This window comes from Propithecus coquereli, unplaced genomic scaffold (genome assembly GCF_000956105.1).
Source record: "Propithecus coquereli isolate 6110/MARCELLA unplaced genomic scaffold, Pcoq_1.0 Scaffold32, whole genome shotgun sequence".
NCBI lineage: Eukaryota > Metazoa > Chordata > Mammalia > Primates > Indriidae > Propithecus > Propithecus coquereli.
Genome location: NW_012148841.1, coordinates 3,097,104 through 3,113,396, shown reverse-complemented (window position 1 = coordinate 3,113,396; position 16,293 = coordinate 3,097,104). Strand labels below are relative to the sequence as shown.

Sequence of the window (16,293 nt, the reverse complement as noted above, 5' to 3'; positions counted from 1 at the left end):
CGCCGCGTCCGCCGCCGCGGGCCCGGGCGCCCTGGCCTCCGAGGCGGGCCTGCCGGCCTCGGGCCGCCCCTGGCAGCCGGGCGCCTCCTCGAGCCTCGGCCGCGCGGCCCTCTGCGGACTCGCCGAGCGCTCCCTCTGCTCCCCGAGGCGCTGCTTCTTCTGGCCGCAGGCTGAAAGCTCCTTTGGTTTCCTAACGTCGTGTTCCCTTTTGATATCCCAAGCTGGGTCTGGGCTTATCTGGTGGGAAGGGTCGGAGGGTGGGGCTGGATGTGATGGAGAGAATGGAGAGAGGACGTCCTCGAGGGAGACGCCTACTTCCGGCAGACCTGGGGCGGCGGCAGCGGGAGAGCTCCAGGAGGCGGGTTCGTCTGCGGACAGGGAGCACAGGCGTTAGGGGCCGCGCGGCGCAGCTTCCCACACCCCTCCACCTCTCGACGCCGGGGACAAGGGCAGGCAGCCGGACGGCTGCTCTCTAGGTCCCAGGCCTCCGCCACCCCCACCCTCGCTGTCGAGAGGGCAGCCGGCCACTCCCCTGGGTCTTGTGTACCCCCTGCCCTTCTTACCACCCCTACCCCGAGCCCACATTGGTAGGCCAGGGAGGCCAATGCAAAGCCCAGGCCTAATCCCTGCGCCTTGGCCACTTCTAACTTTCTGGGGTGTCATCATGTCTGACAGTCCTGTGCCGTCTGACTTGGCAGTGCTTGAATCAATGGTTCTTAAACACAGTAGTGCAGTCCCCAACCCTGGGCCCTAAACCCAGCACGGACAAGTAAGTACCAGTCTGTGGCCTCTTAGGAACCAGGTGCACGGCAGCAGGTGAGCGAGCAGCTGGCAAAGGAGCGAAGCTTCATCTGTATTTACAGCCCCTCCCCATGGCTCGCGTCACCGCATAAGCTCCGCCTCCTGTCAGATCGGCCTAAGGCATTCGATTCTTATAGAAGCGCAACCCCTGCGCATGCGAGGGATCTAGGTTGTGGCTCCTTATGAGAATCCGATTCTCATAGAAGCGCAACCCCTACTGTGAACTGCGCATGCGAGGGATCTAGGTTGTGGCTCCTTATGAGAATCCAATGCCTAGTGATCGGAGGGGGAGCTGAGGTGGTGGTGCCAGCGCTGGGGAGCGGTTGCAAATACAGGTTATCATTAGAAAAATGGTTTGTACAATAAATGTAAAGCGCTTGAATCATCCCATAACCATCTCACCACCTGGTCCGTGGAAAAATTCTCTTCCATGAAACTGGTCCCTGGTGCCAAAAGGTTGGGGACTGCTGCTCTAGTACACGTGGGAATCACCTGGGTGGTTGTGAAGGATACAGTTTCCCCTGGGGACCAGGCCCGGAGACTCCAGCGGCACAGAGCCCAGGAATTTCTCTGCATTTCTAACAGGCACCCAGGTGATTCTGAAGAAGACGATCTAGAGCCCAGCGTTGAGAAACGCTAGTCTGAGTCCTCTAGAAGAAGTTAGGAGAGTGACATTCTCAACCATTAGGTGTCACTCAAAGCATAATTCTTAGCTTCTGTCAGTTTCAGAATTTGGATAAATTCATCTAAAACCAATCACTATTGTCTTTTAAAAATCTTTGCCTTTAATTCTTTTCAGTACTTCTAATATTATGGAAGGCCTGAGGACTAACATAAATAATTCTTTGTAGGAAGCCTAGCTTCAACATTTATTTAGGATTTAAACTCTCTCTACTGCCAAAAAAGGATTTAAGACAATTTATAACATCAAAAAACATACAAAACAGAATGATAAAAATGAGAAATGACTTATTTTTTTTAAAGCAACCACTGGTCAGGAGCCAAGTAGAAGAAGGACAGATGTATTAGGAATCCGAGATGAGTTAGTTACTGCTGTGAGCAATAACGTTACCCTGGAGTTGGCCCCTAATGGGAAATTAAAGCAGGAAAATCCAATACAATGAACCCTTGATGTTTGTCAGAAATATGTCTCATGACCTTTGGAAATGCTCAAATTTTGTGATACCATTCAAGGGTATCACAAAGGTGATACCCTTTGTGGTAATTTTTCTCCACAGAACTGGTAATGGTCATGAGTGGGAAACAAAGAAGCCACATTGCTATTTGAATTGTGGGTGGCAGGTGAGCCTCCCTCCCTAGCTAAGAGATTCTGTCCCACACAGCAGCCTCAGTGCATGTGATTCAAATTCCTGCCTCCAGAACATGTGTCAGAGACCGTCAGGGATCCTTGTGCATACTCAGTCCATGAATGTCCAGGGTCTACTTTGTTTTAAATTTGAGCATTCTTAAATTGTACCTTTGATACTGATTTATAAAGCAATAAGGAGAGGAAGGAGGCACTGGGGTTGATTTTTCCAATAATTCTGGCCACCTTTAGAATATCAAATCAGTTGCAAAAAAATTTCTCCTTCGATGTGAAATTTGAATTGTATTTTGGGCACAATGTTACCTTCCTTCTTCCATAGACTGATGTTCATTATTATTTTCACACAGTGAGGAAAGAATCCTAGAGAAGCACCAGAGGACCTAGAATCTAATTCTGCCTCTGGCATGTAATGACTAGCAATATGAATTTGGACCAACCACTAAATCTCTCTGAGCCTCGATTTCTTCCTGTATAAGATGGGGATAAATGTCCTACCTTACAGATGTGAGCCCTGCACTTTCTAAGGGAAGGCACCTTGCAATGGGAGAGTCGTAATAATTCTTTGACCATCATTGAGTCATATTTTTCTTCTGTGCCCCAGGGGCTGCCTACTTATGGACTGTGTTCTTCTGGAAGCTGCCACATTAACTAGTACACTTGCAGGTGAGGTCTTGAATGAGTGCAGTAAGTCATTTATCACCATGTGCTATGATTACCAGGTTTTGTTATACCTCAGATATCCTTGGTTACCACAAGGAATATTCTGAAATCCTCAAATACAAATGTATTCAATGAAAATTAGAATGTGTTCTACTTTTAGCTGGGTTAGAGTTTAAAATCAAACTAACAAATGACAGGTGGTGGCACCTCCACCAATATAGGAAGATATTGCCTAGAAGGTTAAAAGCAGTCTTCAAAAGCCCTCTCTAGAGGGTAGCATGTGCAATGGTGATTTCTTCTTTGGACCATGGTAATGATATTTCACATTTTAATAGTTCTTTTCCCCACCATTACATCACATATGGTAGAGTCAATTAGCTTGCCTCAAATTACTTCTGAGATACAGGGAGAAGGTTGATATTATTCACACCATTTCCTAAAGGAGAATTGAAGCAGAGAAAGGTTAAATAACTTGACCAAGATTACAAAATGGACTAGCCAGGAGTAAAATTTTGGGTTTCTCTATTCCTTTTACTTACTGAGAAAATCATCCCAAGATATTGCCTTGCAAATAGGATCAAAGCATGTGAACAGACATGGGAACTGGATCCCATTCGTTTATGAACATCTTACCACGTGTCTGGTATTGAACTGGAGAATTCCTATCCAGGAAAAGGAAAAAATATTAAACCACAAAAATAAATGTCCACCATTAGCTGGCCTCAAATTTCCTCTGAGATTCAGGGAGACTCTTCTCTTCTACTCTTGCCCACTTCCAGTGATTCTCCATATGATAAACTAAAGGGTGAAATTATTCACAAATACAAAGGGATTCCTTTTATTATAAAAAGACTTCTCAAGAGTTTGCTTATAGATCATTAAATACTTAATAGTGGGAGAAACTAAAAGCTAAACTGTTTCAAGTCACCACTGATTAAGAATATTAATCAGAAATTAAAGTTAGCCATATCATAAAGTAAAGTGATTTTAAAAGATGGGCATTTATCTGTGTGGTTTAATACTTTTCATTTTTCTGTTCAGGAACTCGTCAGTTCAATACTAGGTATGTGGTGTCTGCCCAGGCATCAGCTTGCAAAGCTCAGTAGAGCACCAAGGGCCTCTTTAGAGGGGGCCCTTTTACCCACCTTGCCCCATCACCTGCCCATCAAGGTGGCACGAATTGTGGTGGACAGGAAGAGCCCTTGTCTTCAACACTGCAAACTCTAGTTTTCATGAAATCTTCACACATAGTAGTCAGAAGAATTAATCAAATTTAGTTCTGGTTCCATCAGACCATGTTTTCCCTCCCTCCCTTCCTTCCTTCTTCCCTTAGTCCTCCCTCTCTCCTTTCTTGAACCTGGACGCTGGTTAAAGTGTGTGATCATGTTCATTTATGAGGTTGTTGCTGAGGAAGATGTGCTCCACAGCATCCTTCCAGTCTGAGATGTTCTTACTAAAATTAGAAATAACAGAGATACATCCTGGAAAGATGAAATCAGCCACTTCTGGCCTGCTGGGATCTATGTAGCCCCTGTGTCCAAACAATGCCCCCAGGCCCAGTGGCTGAAACCAGAAAGGAAAAAGCCTTTCATTCCAAACTGGTTTCCTCAGCCTGCCCTCTCCCACCCCCAGCCCAGTGAAACTCTCTTGTCAGGGTCACCAGTGACCTTTCTGTTGTGAAATCCAGGGGACACCTCTTTGTATTCCTCTCAATACAGTCGGCCCTCTGTATCCATGGGTTTGCATCTGTGGATTCAACTGAGGATCAGGCCGGGTGCAATGGCTCATTCCTATAATCCTAGCACTCTGGGAGGCCAAGGCAGGAGGATCGCTTGAGGTCAAGAGTTCGAGATCAGCCTGAGCAAGGCTAAAAATAGAAAAAATGAGCCGGGCGTGGTGGCACATGCCTGTAGTCCCAGCTACTTGGGAAGCTGAGGCAGGAGGGTTGCTTGAGCCCAGGAGTTTGAAGTTGCAGTGAGCTAGGCTGATGCCATGGCACTCTAGCCCCAGCAAAAGAACGAGACTCTGTTTCAGAAAAAAACCCAAAAAAACCGAGGATCAAAAATATTTGGGAAAAAACCCAATAAAAATAATTAAACAATAAAGGATAATACAAATAAAAATACAGCATAGCAACTATTTACATAGCATTTACATTGTGTTAGGTATTATGAGTAATCTAGAGATGATGTACAGTATATGGGAGAATGTGCATAGGTTATATGCAAATACTACACCACTTTATACAAGGGATTTGAGCCCTGGAGGATTTGGTATCCATGGGGCTTGGGGAACCGATCCCCCACAGTACTGAGGGGTAACTGCACTTTATCTCACTACATTTTTCACACAACTGACTACTTCTAGCAACAAACTGGACCCTTGGCTTTCGTGACACCCCGTTCTCCTGCTTTTTATCCTACCTTTCTGACAGTTCCTTCTCAATTTACTTTGCAGGTTCCTCTTCTTTCACCAGACCTTATTAGGGGTTGGTCTTAGGTAATTTTCTCTCTCCATAGTCTCTCCTAGGTGTCCTCATCTATTTACGTAACTTTTATACAACAGCAATACTCAATGTTTCTGCCGAGCTCTATGCTACCAGCTTTATGCCTATATCCACCTGCCTTCGTGATATCTCTCCTTGGATAGTTCATTGATGTCTTCAATCTAACACGTCCAAAATAGAAATCTTTTCTCCACGAGCCTATTCTGCACTCTCTGCCTTACTTTCTCATCTTGGTGGATAGTTCAGTCATCACTTGGAGATATCCTCAATTCCTTTCTCTTCTTACCTCACAAACACAACCACCTGCAAGTCTTATTGGTTTTATCTTCAAATATATGTGGACTCTGTCAACTTATTTTCACCCTCACTTTCTCCACCACAATTCAAGATATAGGGCAGTCCCTGGAAGGAGGCAACCAGTGTGGGCTGTGCAGGATGATCACACTTAAAAGAAGGCCACAATGTGGACATCTTTCATAAACCCTGGGGGCTACTGTTGAAGACAGAAATTTCAAAAAATGAATTTCAGTGTTATTCAGAAAATAGAAGTTAAGCACAGTATGCCATGAACCACCCTCCCTCCACAGGGCAGCCAACCTGGTTACCCTGCCCAAGGGATTGGCCAAGCTATCATTTCTCACAGGGGCTACTACAATAACCCACTCTTCTATTTCTTTCTACTCTTTCCCACCTCCAGTGAGTCTCCATACAGTATCCATAACAATCTCTTTGAGACATAAATTAGATCATTGCATTTTCTTGCTTAAAACTTTCAGTGAGTTCCCACTGCTTTTAGATTAAAATCCAAAATTATTAACACAGCCTACAAAAGCCTGCGTGATGTGCCCCCTGCCAGCCACCCTAGCTTCATTTCCCTTCGTCCCCTATTCTCCACCCACACTGGTCTCCGTTCAGTTCTTCAAATCGCCAAGCTCATTTTCTATTCCAGGACGTTGTCATTGACTCCTCTGCCGGGGAAGGCTTTCCCCACAACTACTCACATGGGGGGTTCTTTTTCTTCCGTTAGAACTCTTAAATGTCACCCCAGAGAACTCCAATCTATAGTAGATACTCCACCCTCCTCATTGGCATCCTGTTTTTATTTCCTCATAGTGCTTATAATTTGCAATTATATATTTGCTTGCTTATTTGATTAACATCAGTCTCAAATACTGGCTGTAAGCTTCATGAGGGCAATGACCACATGGGTCTTGTTTATGACGGTATACTTAATAGCTAGCACAGTGATTGACACAAAAATAAGTGCTTGATGAATATTTGAGGAGTGAATAAATCTGTTTCACAAACAGAAATGGAAGACTTGAAACCAAAATGCCTACTTGAGGAAACACTTCAGGGCAAAAGATTTTCATTTACAGTCTAACCTATCAAAAACAAGTTTGTGTCCTCTTTATAGTGGTGAGTGAAACAAAACAAAACAAAACAGATTGTGTCTATGACTGTTACCAGTTTTGAGAGGGAGGATGGTAGTGAAATGGTGATGTGTATCTGAAGTGAGCAGGGAAATGACTTAGTTTTGTGGACAGAGTGCGGAAGAGGAAGCCAGCCACAGAAAGTACACTGGGAAGCGTTCTCAGCTTTCACCTGTGGCTCCTTGCGGTGGAGAGAGACAAAGAGACGCTCTGGTCCCAAGTGCACAAAGCCAGGTTCTCCAGAGTTTTTAAAGATGTTCTTTCCTTTGTTAATTTTATCAGCTCTAATGATACAATAGCTTTGCTCAAAGGATCTGGAAAGTCATTAACCAGCATGCCAGAGAACGCTCAAATGAACCCCCAGGTAAGACAGACCCTAAATATCTCATACTCTACTGTGGGAGAAGCAAGCCCTTCTCCTAAGTTAGGATCAAGTTTTTTACTCATCCTATTGTCGGTTCTAGCCAGTTTGGTTCTCTCCTAGAAAATAGATTGATTAATACCTAAGCACATATTATTAGTATATGTACACACGGACTGCACACACATCATTGTTTTTGAGTTAAAAGATGTATGGTCTCTTAAATTATCTTGTAGGAGCCCAGCAATATTGGAAAATAAAATGCACCTCTTCACTTCATATGCTAGGGCTTAAAAAAAAAAACAAAACTTCATCTACAGAAACGGTGCTTCAGCAGCTTGTTTATTTTATGATACATAACCAAAGTGACAGTAACCAGAGAGCTGCCCTGATAGGAATAAACTGCTTGTTGTACTAAATAAGTATCTGCATTCTTGGTTTCCCAGGTGGCTCTTATCTCCAGCAAAAATTTGTACAGAAGAGGAAAGCATAACCCCAATCAAGGGAGAGTTCATTCTATCCTGTGTGAAGACACAGAGAGGTTAAGAAAGGAAAACCTTTTAAAGATTGTGTTCAAACTGCAATGGTTCTTTTGCATCTGTTCAACCATCACTAAGGTGACTGCATTTTTTAAAACAAAATATAAACAAGAAAACCCCTAGAAGGGAGCCAAAGGTTTGGGAGGGGAAAGAGCGTCTATCATCTGCCCCATACCTCACCAGTCACCGCAGGGCTTCCAGCTTTGGGCTGGGTGTTTCTGTAAGTCCTGAATAAGGTTCCCACATTGCTCTTCTCCCCTCAGTACAGGGCTCGAACCCAGGGCCTAAGGACTGCCTTTTCGATTAGGGTGTTCAGGAAGATAATAATGGCATTATTGCTATTGGTACTACTACTAATGACAGTATCTAACATTGATTGAGGTGCTGACTAGGTGTTTTACAGATGAGGACACACTTTACAGATGAGGACACTGAGACAGTTTAAATAACTTGTTCAAGGCCACACAGCTGGTGGATATAATGGAGCAAGGCCGCTGAATGGCTTTTGGAATCAGGTCATTTTCTACAAGCTCAGTTGAAACACCGTCACAGATGCCTTTACTATCTGCTATTCTGATTTAGAAATGGAGGCTCATCTCTCCTTCTGCAGTGATGTAACAGAAACTTCTATCTAAAAAGTGATTGTCAGAAGCCAATCCATTGTTATTCCTAATGGAGACTCTGAAATGCCATTTGTGTTTGAACTTTGGGTAAAGAATGACAGTCACTATGGTGAGAGCACTGATTTGTGAAAATGTTATAAATATGAGCTGGAACCAGAGAACAAGAATATTAGATTTCTTAAGGGCAGGGATAATACTATATACTTTTACAATATCCTCACAGTGCCACTTCTTGCAGCTAGATTGAACTGAAAATACTCAGATACCAGAAACACTGAGTTAGTCTGAGACGTAAATACTTTTGCTGCTCAAATGATTGAAATTATTCTGTAAAGAAAGCCATGGATTTTCTAAATGTTACTTCTTATAAAAACCTTTCCTGTTGCAGCCTACAGTTGGCTGGGGTGAGAGTATACTGACGTATTTGCATTGAAATCTATTTTCTTCTAATTTAGAATATTATTGGAAAATATCAAAATGATTAGGGTAGATCAAAGGACAGTAATGTGAAGTCATTTGGTGTTCCAAAGAAAAACCTTTTAAGGATTGTGTTCAAACTATAATTGTTCATTTGCATTTGTTCAACCATTACTACAGCGATTGTGTTTTGTAACAAAATATAAACAAGAAAAATGTACATTTAAAAAATTTCAGAACAAATTATTTTACTTTGCTTCTGCTCTTTCTGCAGCATTGTTTCCAGTCTGCAGCCATTAATGGACTTCAAACATGTATTTGTTTCACCTTTATTACCAGAGACGTGTAAACTAGGTGCTGTGAACATTAATAAATTTTACAATGGTGACTGTATTTGCTTATTGAAGCTTCATATCTCCACTCATTTTGAAAGTATAATCAAAAGTGTAGCAATAAATCTGTGTCAAGGTTTAGCTACTTCTGTGGCCAAAAGGGCAAATTTCGGGTGTAGGTGGGACTGTTAATAATGGAGCTACTACTTACTGAGTGCTTTATATGTACTAAGATCTGTGCTGTGTGCATAATATACATTACCTTTCAATCCTCACAGCAGCTCTAGGAGCTATGGTGGGATTATCCCCATTGCAAAGATTAGGGAACTGAGGCTTAGATAAGTTAAGCTATTTGCTAAGACCACTCAGCTTGTAAGTGAGACTCAATCAGGACAACTGACTACATAACTCCAGAGCCCAAGCCCAGACTGCTGCTCTGTTACAGTGCCTTCCAACAGCTTCCACGTCAGCACGGACATGGAAGAGGATGACAGTGCGCTGGAGTAAACATGAAAACGATCAAGCCCTTCCTGAACACCCGAAGGGCTGAGGGGCTTCAATATCTTGGTACAACTCATCAGAGGTGCGTCTTGGAGCACAGGTCAGGAAACATGGCTCTGTTTTTCTATGAGGTAAAATCTTCATAATCCAGATTACTCTGGGAATGTGGGGATGCCCAAGGATCAGTCTGAATTAGTAAGACATCTGCCAATATTATAGGATATATGAGACATACACTGGTTCATGTATTTCAAGCATGTTTGAAGTGTTTGAATGGTGCTTGGAGGCCTTCTTACTCTCAAATATTTAAAGATAGTCTTTGAGGAAGTGGTTTTCAAACTTTTTTGGAAAGCTATACATCTTCTTTTTCAAATAAAATGTTAAATGAAAGCTCAATATGTAAAACAGGTAAAAAATGGAACTGCTATGGTTGTGTGGGGTGGATCCGGAGCCTCCTGCCACCCACCCTCACTGTCACCCACAGGGGCTCTTTAGGCTCTTGGGATGGTTGAGGCTCTAACAGAACGATCTGATCTGTTAACAGGTGTCTCTCAAAGCCTCTGTTAAAATGCAAACATCTCCACCCAGAGGGTAGGAAGAGGAGGAAGTCAGGGAAGGTTTGCTCAACAGGTTGTTTTCTAAGTGGTGGTAGCTGGGAGTTGGACTCCAAAGAAGTGAATAAAGCACAGGGATGTTTTCCCTGTAAAACATAAAGCAGGAAAGACAGGCTTTACCTTTCCATAATTTTTCTGGGGCACACAGTCACCAAGAGCCTCAGCTGACAGTTCATGTGTCGAGATTTTCCCTACTTGTCTTCAGGAAAAGTCAGCAACTTGTGGTAAAAAAGAATGTCAGCTGGGAGACCTGGCTTTTCCCTCCAGCTCTGCCACTTGGTATGAACTTGGGCAAGTCATGTAACACCTCAGTTCCTCATCTGTAAAATGGAACAATACCTGCTCTACTTCCTTCCCAGAGTTGTGAAGATCAAATGAAATCATGTATGTGAATGTTCATATACACGCCAGCCATTAAATTAATAGTTTAAGTCCAATTTTTAAAATGGGAAAAGGATTTGAATTGACACTTTACCAAAATGATATGTGGATGGCAAATAAGCACTTAAAAAATGCTCAACATCATTAGTAGGAAAATGAGAATTAAAACTACAATGAGATACCACAGCACATCTACTAGTACAACTATAATTAAACAGCAACAATAGCACAAGTGAAAGTAACAGGCAAGAATGTGGAGCAACTAGAACTCTCATACGTTGCTGTCAGGAATAAAAAGCACGAGAGCCACTTCAGAAAACAGTTTGGCAGTTTCTTAAAAAGTTAAACATTTAGTTAACCATCCAACCCAGCAATCCCATTCTGAGGTGCCTACCTGAGTGAAATAAAAACTTCTGTTCACACGAAAACCTGCATGTGACTTTTTATAGTGACTTTATTCATAATCACCCAAACTGGAAACCACTCAGACGTCCATCAAGGGGTGGATGGATAAGGACTCTGTGATATTAATATAGTGGAATAGTATTCAGCTGTGAAACATTCACTCAACATCTTGAGTGAGTCTCAGATGCATCATGCTGAGTGAAAGAAGCCAGATTCAAAAGGTTATATACTGAGCGATTCTATTCACACAACGTTCTCAAATACGCAAAACTAAAGGGACAGAAAACTGCTTTCCAGGGGCTGGGTGTGGGAGGAACTTGACTATAACGGAAAATTACATAATTTTAGAAGGTTACAAAACTGTTCTATATCTTAATTATGGTAGTGATGATATAACTGTGTGTGTTTTTTGAAAGTCATAGAATCATACACTAAAAAAAGGGTAAATTTTACTATATATAAATAACACCTCAATTTGAAAAATAAGAAAAAATTAATAGTGCTGACAAAGTGTTTTTAAGCCTGGGCGAAGAAGTCTTTTAAAACTGGTTATGCCTTTGGAAAATAACATTTCCACCACTACTTTGCTCAGTTACCTCCCTCTGCGTCCCCACCATTGCACCAAGATAAGTTTCTGCCCAATGAAATGGGTAATGAATTCTGAGTTCACAGAGTTAGAAGAATCTGAATTAAAGAGCTTTTACTGTAAACTTTAGAAGGCACCTTTAATTTGAATGCTTTTCTGGAATCGTGTTCTCCATCACAGAAGTATAGCCCTGTCAGAAGTAGCAGAAAGTGGAAACAAGGGAGGAGCGTAATCGATCAGAAGGTACCTATTTCATGGGAGAAGTGATGGAAACTGATAACAGTCACATCTTGCCAAAGACAGAAGACGTGGAAATGAGTTACTGAGAGGACACTCCTGGACTCCAGGCAAATCCGTACCTTCTGGGGTCTCTTCCTCACGCCCCCTCATCTCCTCTGTAAACCCCTCATGGGCAAGACTCAGGCATAAGATTAATTCACATCTAGGCTAAGACCGCACAAGCGATACACAACTATATCCCCATCAGCATGTCTCCAGGGGGCGAAGCCCCTTTTAAACAAGTCTAGCTTAAAAAAAAAAAAAAAAGAATCAGTGGAAGCAGAGCTCTAGTGCCTGGAGCTGTCCAATTTTGCTGTTACCATGTTTCAGCAAGGTTATCCTTAGACTTTTTTTTTTCTGTACTCAGCTTTATTTTTCAAAACTCTTTCTTCCCCTTCATATCTCTATTTTGGGACTCAGGACTCAATTCATTCTTTCTTTTTTTTTTCATTCAACAAATATTTATTGAGCATCCACTTTGTGTGTTGTACACTGTGCACTGAATGAACCCATGTGAAGGAAGCAATACTCCTGCCTTCGTGGACCTTACTCACGGTGGAAGAGACTGAATATTAATATACAAATAGGTAATAATAGGAAGATTGCTATGGATCAGTGCAATGAAGGAAACGTAATACGGTAAGTTAAGGCGATGGAAAGGGATGGGGTGCTGTTTTAGACAGGCTGGTCAGGCAAGGTGCCATTAAGTAGGGACTTGAAAGCAGAGGAGGAGAAAGTTACGTGGTTACTTGGGCTAAGATCACTCTGGGGAGATGGAACAAGTGCAAAGGGCCTGATGGGAGAGGGCTTGGCATGTTTAAGGAATGACGAGAAGGCCGGGGGAGGAGCAAAGGGAAATATGAGATCGCATAGGGCTTCGGATGTGTGAAGGCACCGAAGAGGTAAAGACGAACAAGACACAATTGGTGCCTTCAGGGAACTCACGGTGCACTATTCCAGATTTCCAGACTCCTACAGCACTCTCTAGAAGTACAGAGTTCTGTGAGGCAGGCAGGAAGAGACCAGATTGTTTTGTATGCGGGACTTAGGGAAGGTTTTAGTTTTAGTTCGAAGGCAGAATAAGAGCTGAGTAGAGGCAGAGAGCAGGGAGGAGTATCCCAGGATCAGCAAGTGCAGAACTCGGTGGGCTGCTGGGGGATGGCGCAGGGTGCAGGGGACAGTGACGGAATTGGAGGCTGGGAAGGCAGGCTGGGGAGAGCCCTCGTGCCAACTAAGGAGTGAGGACCTCACCCTCCAGACAACGGGGAGCCAGCAAGGTTTTTAAGCAGGAGAGTGATGAGGGTAATCCCTCCTCCTTACCTAAACAGGCGAGTCAATACATTGATATCGACAGGTAAATTACACTTGAATTAAAACTTATTAAATGTATGTTGCTTCAGTCAGAGTACCATACTGTTTTAGCTTCTTTTATCAACAAATGAAATATCTTTTTATCTTATTGGTATTGGCAAGCAGAAGTGTGATCACTCTTAAGGTAGAGAAATATCATTAATCTTGCAGTTAATTAATATTGAGCATCTAGTTTGCACCGGGCACTGTGTTAAGTGCTGGGAATTTGGCATGATGTCCTTGTCCTTTTGGAGTTTATTATAAGAGGCAGACACAGATCAAGTGATTTTGAATGTGATGTATCATGAAAAGAAAGTTGAAAAAAAGGGAGTGCTACAGAAATGGGGAGCTACCCCCATTTAGGGGTTCAGGGAGGCCTCCCCAAGGAAATGTTCCTTAAGTGAATACTAGGTTGATTATAATTTTATTTGTAGCAGCAACACCATCCCCCTTCTCTTTAATAATCAGCCTTTGTTTCAAGTGGGTCCTTCTCTTTTACTCTGAATCATGTCCAGTTCTTGCCTACCTTGAGAAGAGAAAAAACCCAATCTCTCACTTCTGAACACCCAAACTAACCTTTTCACTATTTTCCAGAACAAGTCACACAATTCTGATTTTCCTACCTTCCTACATTCACTCACTCATTCATTTGTTCAAGGTCTGTGCTTTGTGCTGTGGCGTCAGCCTAGCTCATAGCAACCTCAGATTCCTGGACTCAAGCGCTCCTGCCTCAGTAGCCCGAGTAGCTGGGACTACAGGTACACACAACCACGCCTGGCTAATTTTTTCTATATAATATATTTTTAGTAGAGACAGGGTCTCACTCTTGCTCAGGCTGGTCTCGAACTCCTGAACTCAAGTGATCCTCTTGCTTTGGCCTCCCACAGTGCTAGGATTCCAGGTGTGAGCCACTGTGACCAGCCTGAACTTCATTTTAATGCCTCACATTTCAAAGCATTTTTTTCATCAGGTGTTGGCCAATGCACGTGTGTGTGTGTGTGTGTGTGTGTGTATGTGAGAGAGTATTTTTAAAGCTATGTCATAAAAATTCTTGCCAATAGCAGCCTGAAGTGGACCATCTAGCGAGTGGATTCTGTTTCAACAGCTGATTTTCTAATGTCAATATTCATAAACACCAGGGATGGGAAAGAGAACTGAAATCTAGAATGAGGCAGTGTACATTTAGATTTTAGCTTTATTACTGACCAGCTGTGTGGCTTTGGGAAAATTACTTAACTTCTCTGATCATAAGTGATGTCTACCTCAGAGATCTGTTATGAAAATTAAAATTATGCAAATTTTCATAAAAGTTAAATGAGCATCTAAAGTCGGTTTTGGCACATAGTAAACACTTTTAAATAATAATGATAATGACAAAAAACAACAAACATTCAGTGGGTACTCTTCAAGCTAAATGCTGCACCTGCATTCTGTCATTTAAATTTTGCAACAAACCTATGAGGTAGATACTACTATTATCCTCATTATACAGATGAAAAAACTGAAGTTGATAGAACTTTCACAGAAGTTAATTGGCCTGTCCAGGGATTGCCCATTTTTACCCTCTTTAGCCTTTAGGTAACTTTTATCTAAAGTTCCTGTAAGGAGCAGAAGGAGAGGTGTGGGTTTATCGCTTCTTTCCCATGTATCCTAGAGAAGATGCTGTGAGCAGAGCAATAGCCCTGGAGGAGGATGCACAGTAAGAGATGCTGGTAGACCTGCCACCTGGATGGTCCACCTGTGCAGGAAGCAGAGCCCACAGGCACCCAGGTAGAAGGAGCTCTCATAAAGGCAAGCAGCGGCCGCATCAACATGAGCCTTGGGCAGACAGTGGCCCCCGCTGCACTGGCTCAGCTGGGGTCACAGGCTTCTCTCTGAACCTAGGGCTGGGGTAGAGGGTGCTGTGTTCTTAGCTGGTTATTGCAGCCCTCTTTCCCCACAAGGCAGCTGATGATGCAGAAAAACTTTTCTTTGCAGCTGTGATAACGAAGGACAAAAGATGACACTATTTGGAACCATTGAGCCTTCACTAGTGTTCAAACCATGGTTCCCAAGGTGGCAGGCAGGAGGGGGGCAGGATGTGTCTGAGTGGGAAGCAAGTGGAATGACAGGAGCCAGGCCAAGACCGTGCTGTGGGGACTGGCTGAAGTAGAAATGGTCCTGGCAGGGTGGGTGGAGGGCAGTGAGGGTGGGAGAAGCAGTGAGTTTGCCTAACTTTATAAACAGGAGAGTTTTTTCTGGATTGTGATAAAGCCTGCCTATGAATTTTTATTTCTGCAAACAGTCCCAGACCTTCCTAGGAGCAAACTGATGGGGATCAGTTTCTGTAGAATTTAGGGTTCATATATAATGGCTGATTTCAAGCAGGCTTAGTTTCATTTTAGCAAAAGATAAGGTTTTTCTTTGGAGTTGCTTCTTCAGATATAAAATTGAGCTGGAAAGAAATACCAGAAGCCATTTGATTATCATTGCAGATGATGGTTTATCAGGCCTTGGATTTTTACAGGTATGTTGCACGCATATGTAGAAAAACCCTATGTGTTCACGACTCCTTCTGAGAGCACAGCACCCTGGAGAAGGAGCGGCAGGCAGGCAGGGGAGCCAAAGGATGGCTGGGACAGGATAGCAGAACCGAGTGGAGGGGGCGATGTCGGGGGACCTGCTGTAGACGCGCCCCCTTCTTCTGTTCAGTACGTTTGCTGATGAAGTAGGAACTGGTTCCTGGGCTGTGTGCGCACTGGAGCCTGAACACGCAGCCTCTGTCTGTTCACATGAGTAGACTCCTCAGGATTCGATCTTTGACTGTCAGTGTCTCCTCCTCACAGAGGCCTCTCTTCTCACCTTGTTCAAAGTGGTTATTTTCTATTTTAGTTCCTTCTTCATATTTGTGGATTCCTCTCTTTTTATAAATGTGTCTTCCTTTAGTAGAATATAAATTCTATTAGAATGGGACTGTGATCTTCCTTGTTCACTGTAGCAATTCAGCTGCTAACACAGTGCTGGGCACATACTATGTGTTCAATAAATATTAATTGAATGAAGAATGAACGAATCAGTCAGAGATTACTCATTCCTATTTCCTGAAAGTGGAACCACAGCCAGCCTTAGTTATTTGGATAAATGTGGAAAGACTGGCATATCTGAAATATATGTAACTGTATCAGGTTCTGTATCTGTA

The 16,293-nt window shown here is 43.0% G+C and overlaps 1 protein-coding gene across 1 annotated transcript in view; it reads right to left on the bottom strand.

Annotated features, from left to right (window-relative positions):
• The window catches only part of MAGI2 (membrane associated guanylate kinase, WW and PDZ domain containing 2), a 1,576,038-nt gene that overhangs the window by 307 nt on the left and 1,559,438 nt on the right, over nt 1-16,293 (bottom strand). The window contains exon 22 of the mRNA XM_012650290.1: nt 4-368. Within this exon, the coding sequence (XP_012505744.1) occupies nt 4-368 (365 nt within the window). The remainder of the gene's footprint in view (nt 1-3; nt 369-16,293) is intronic.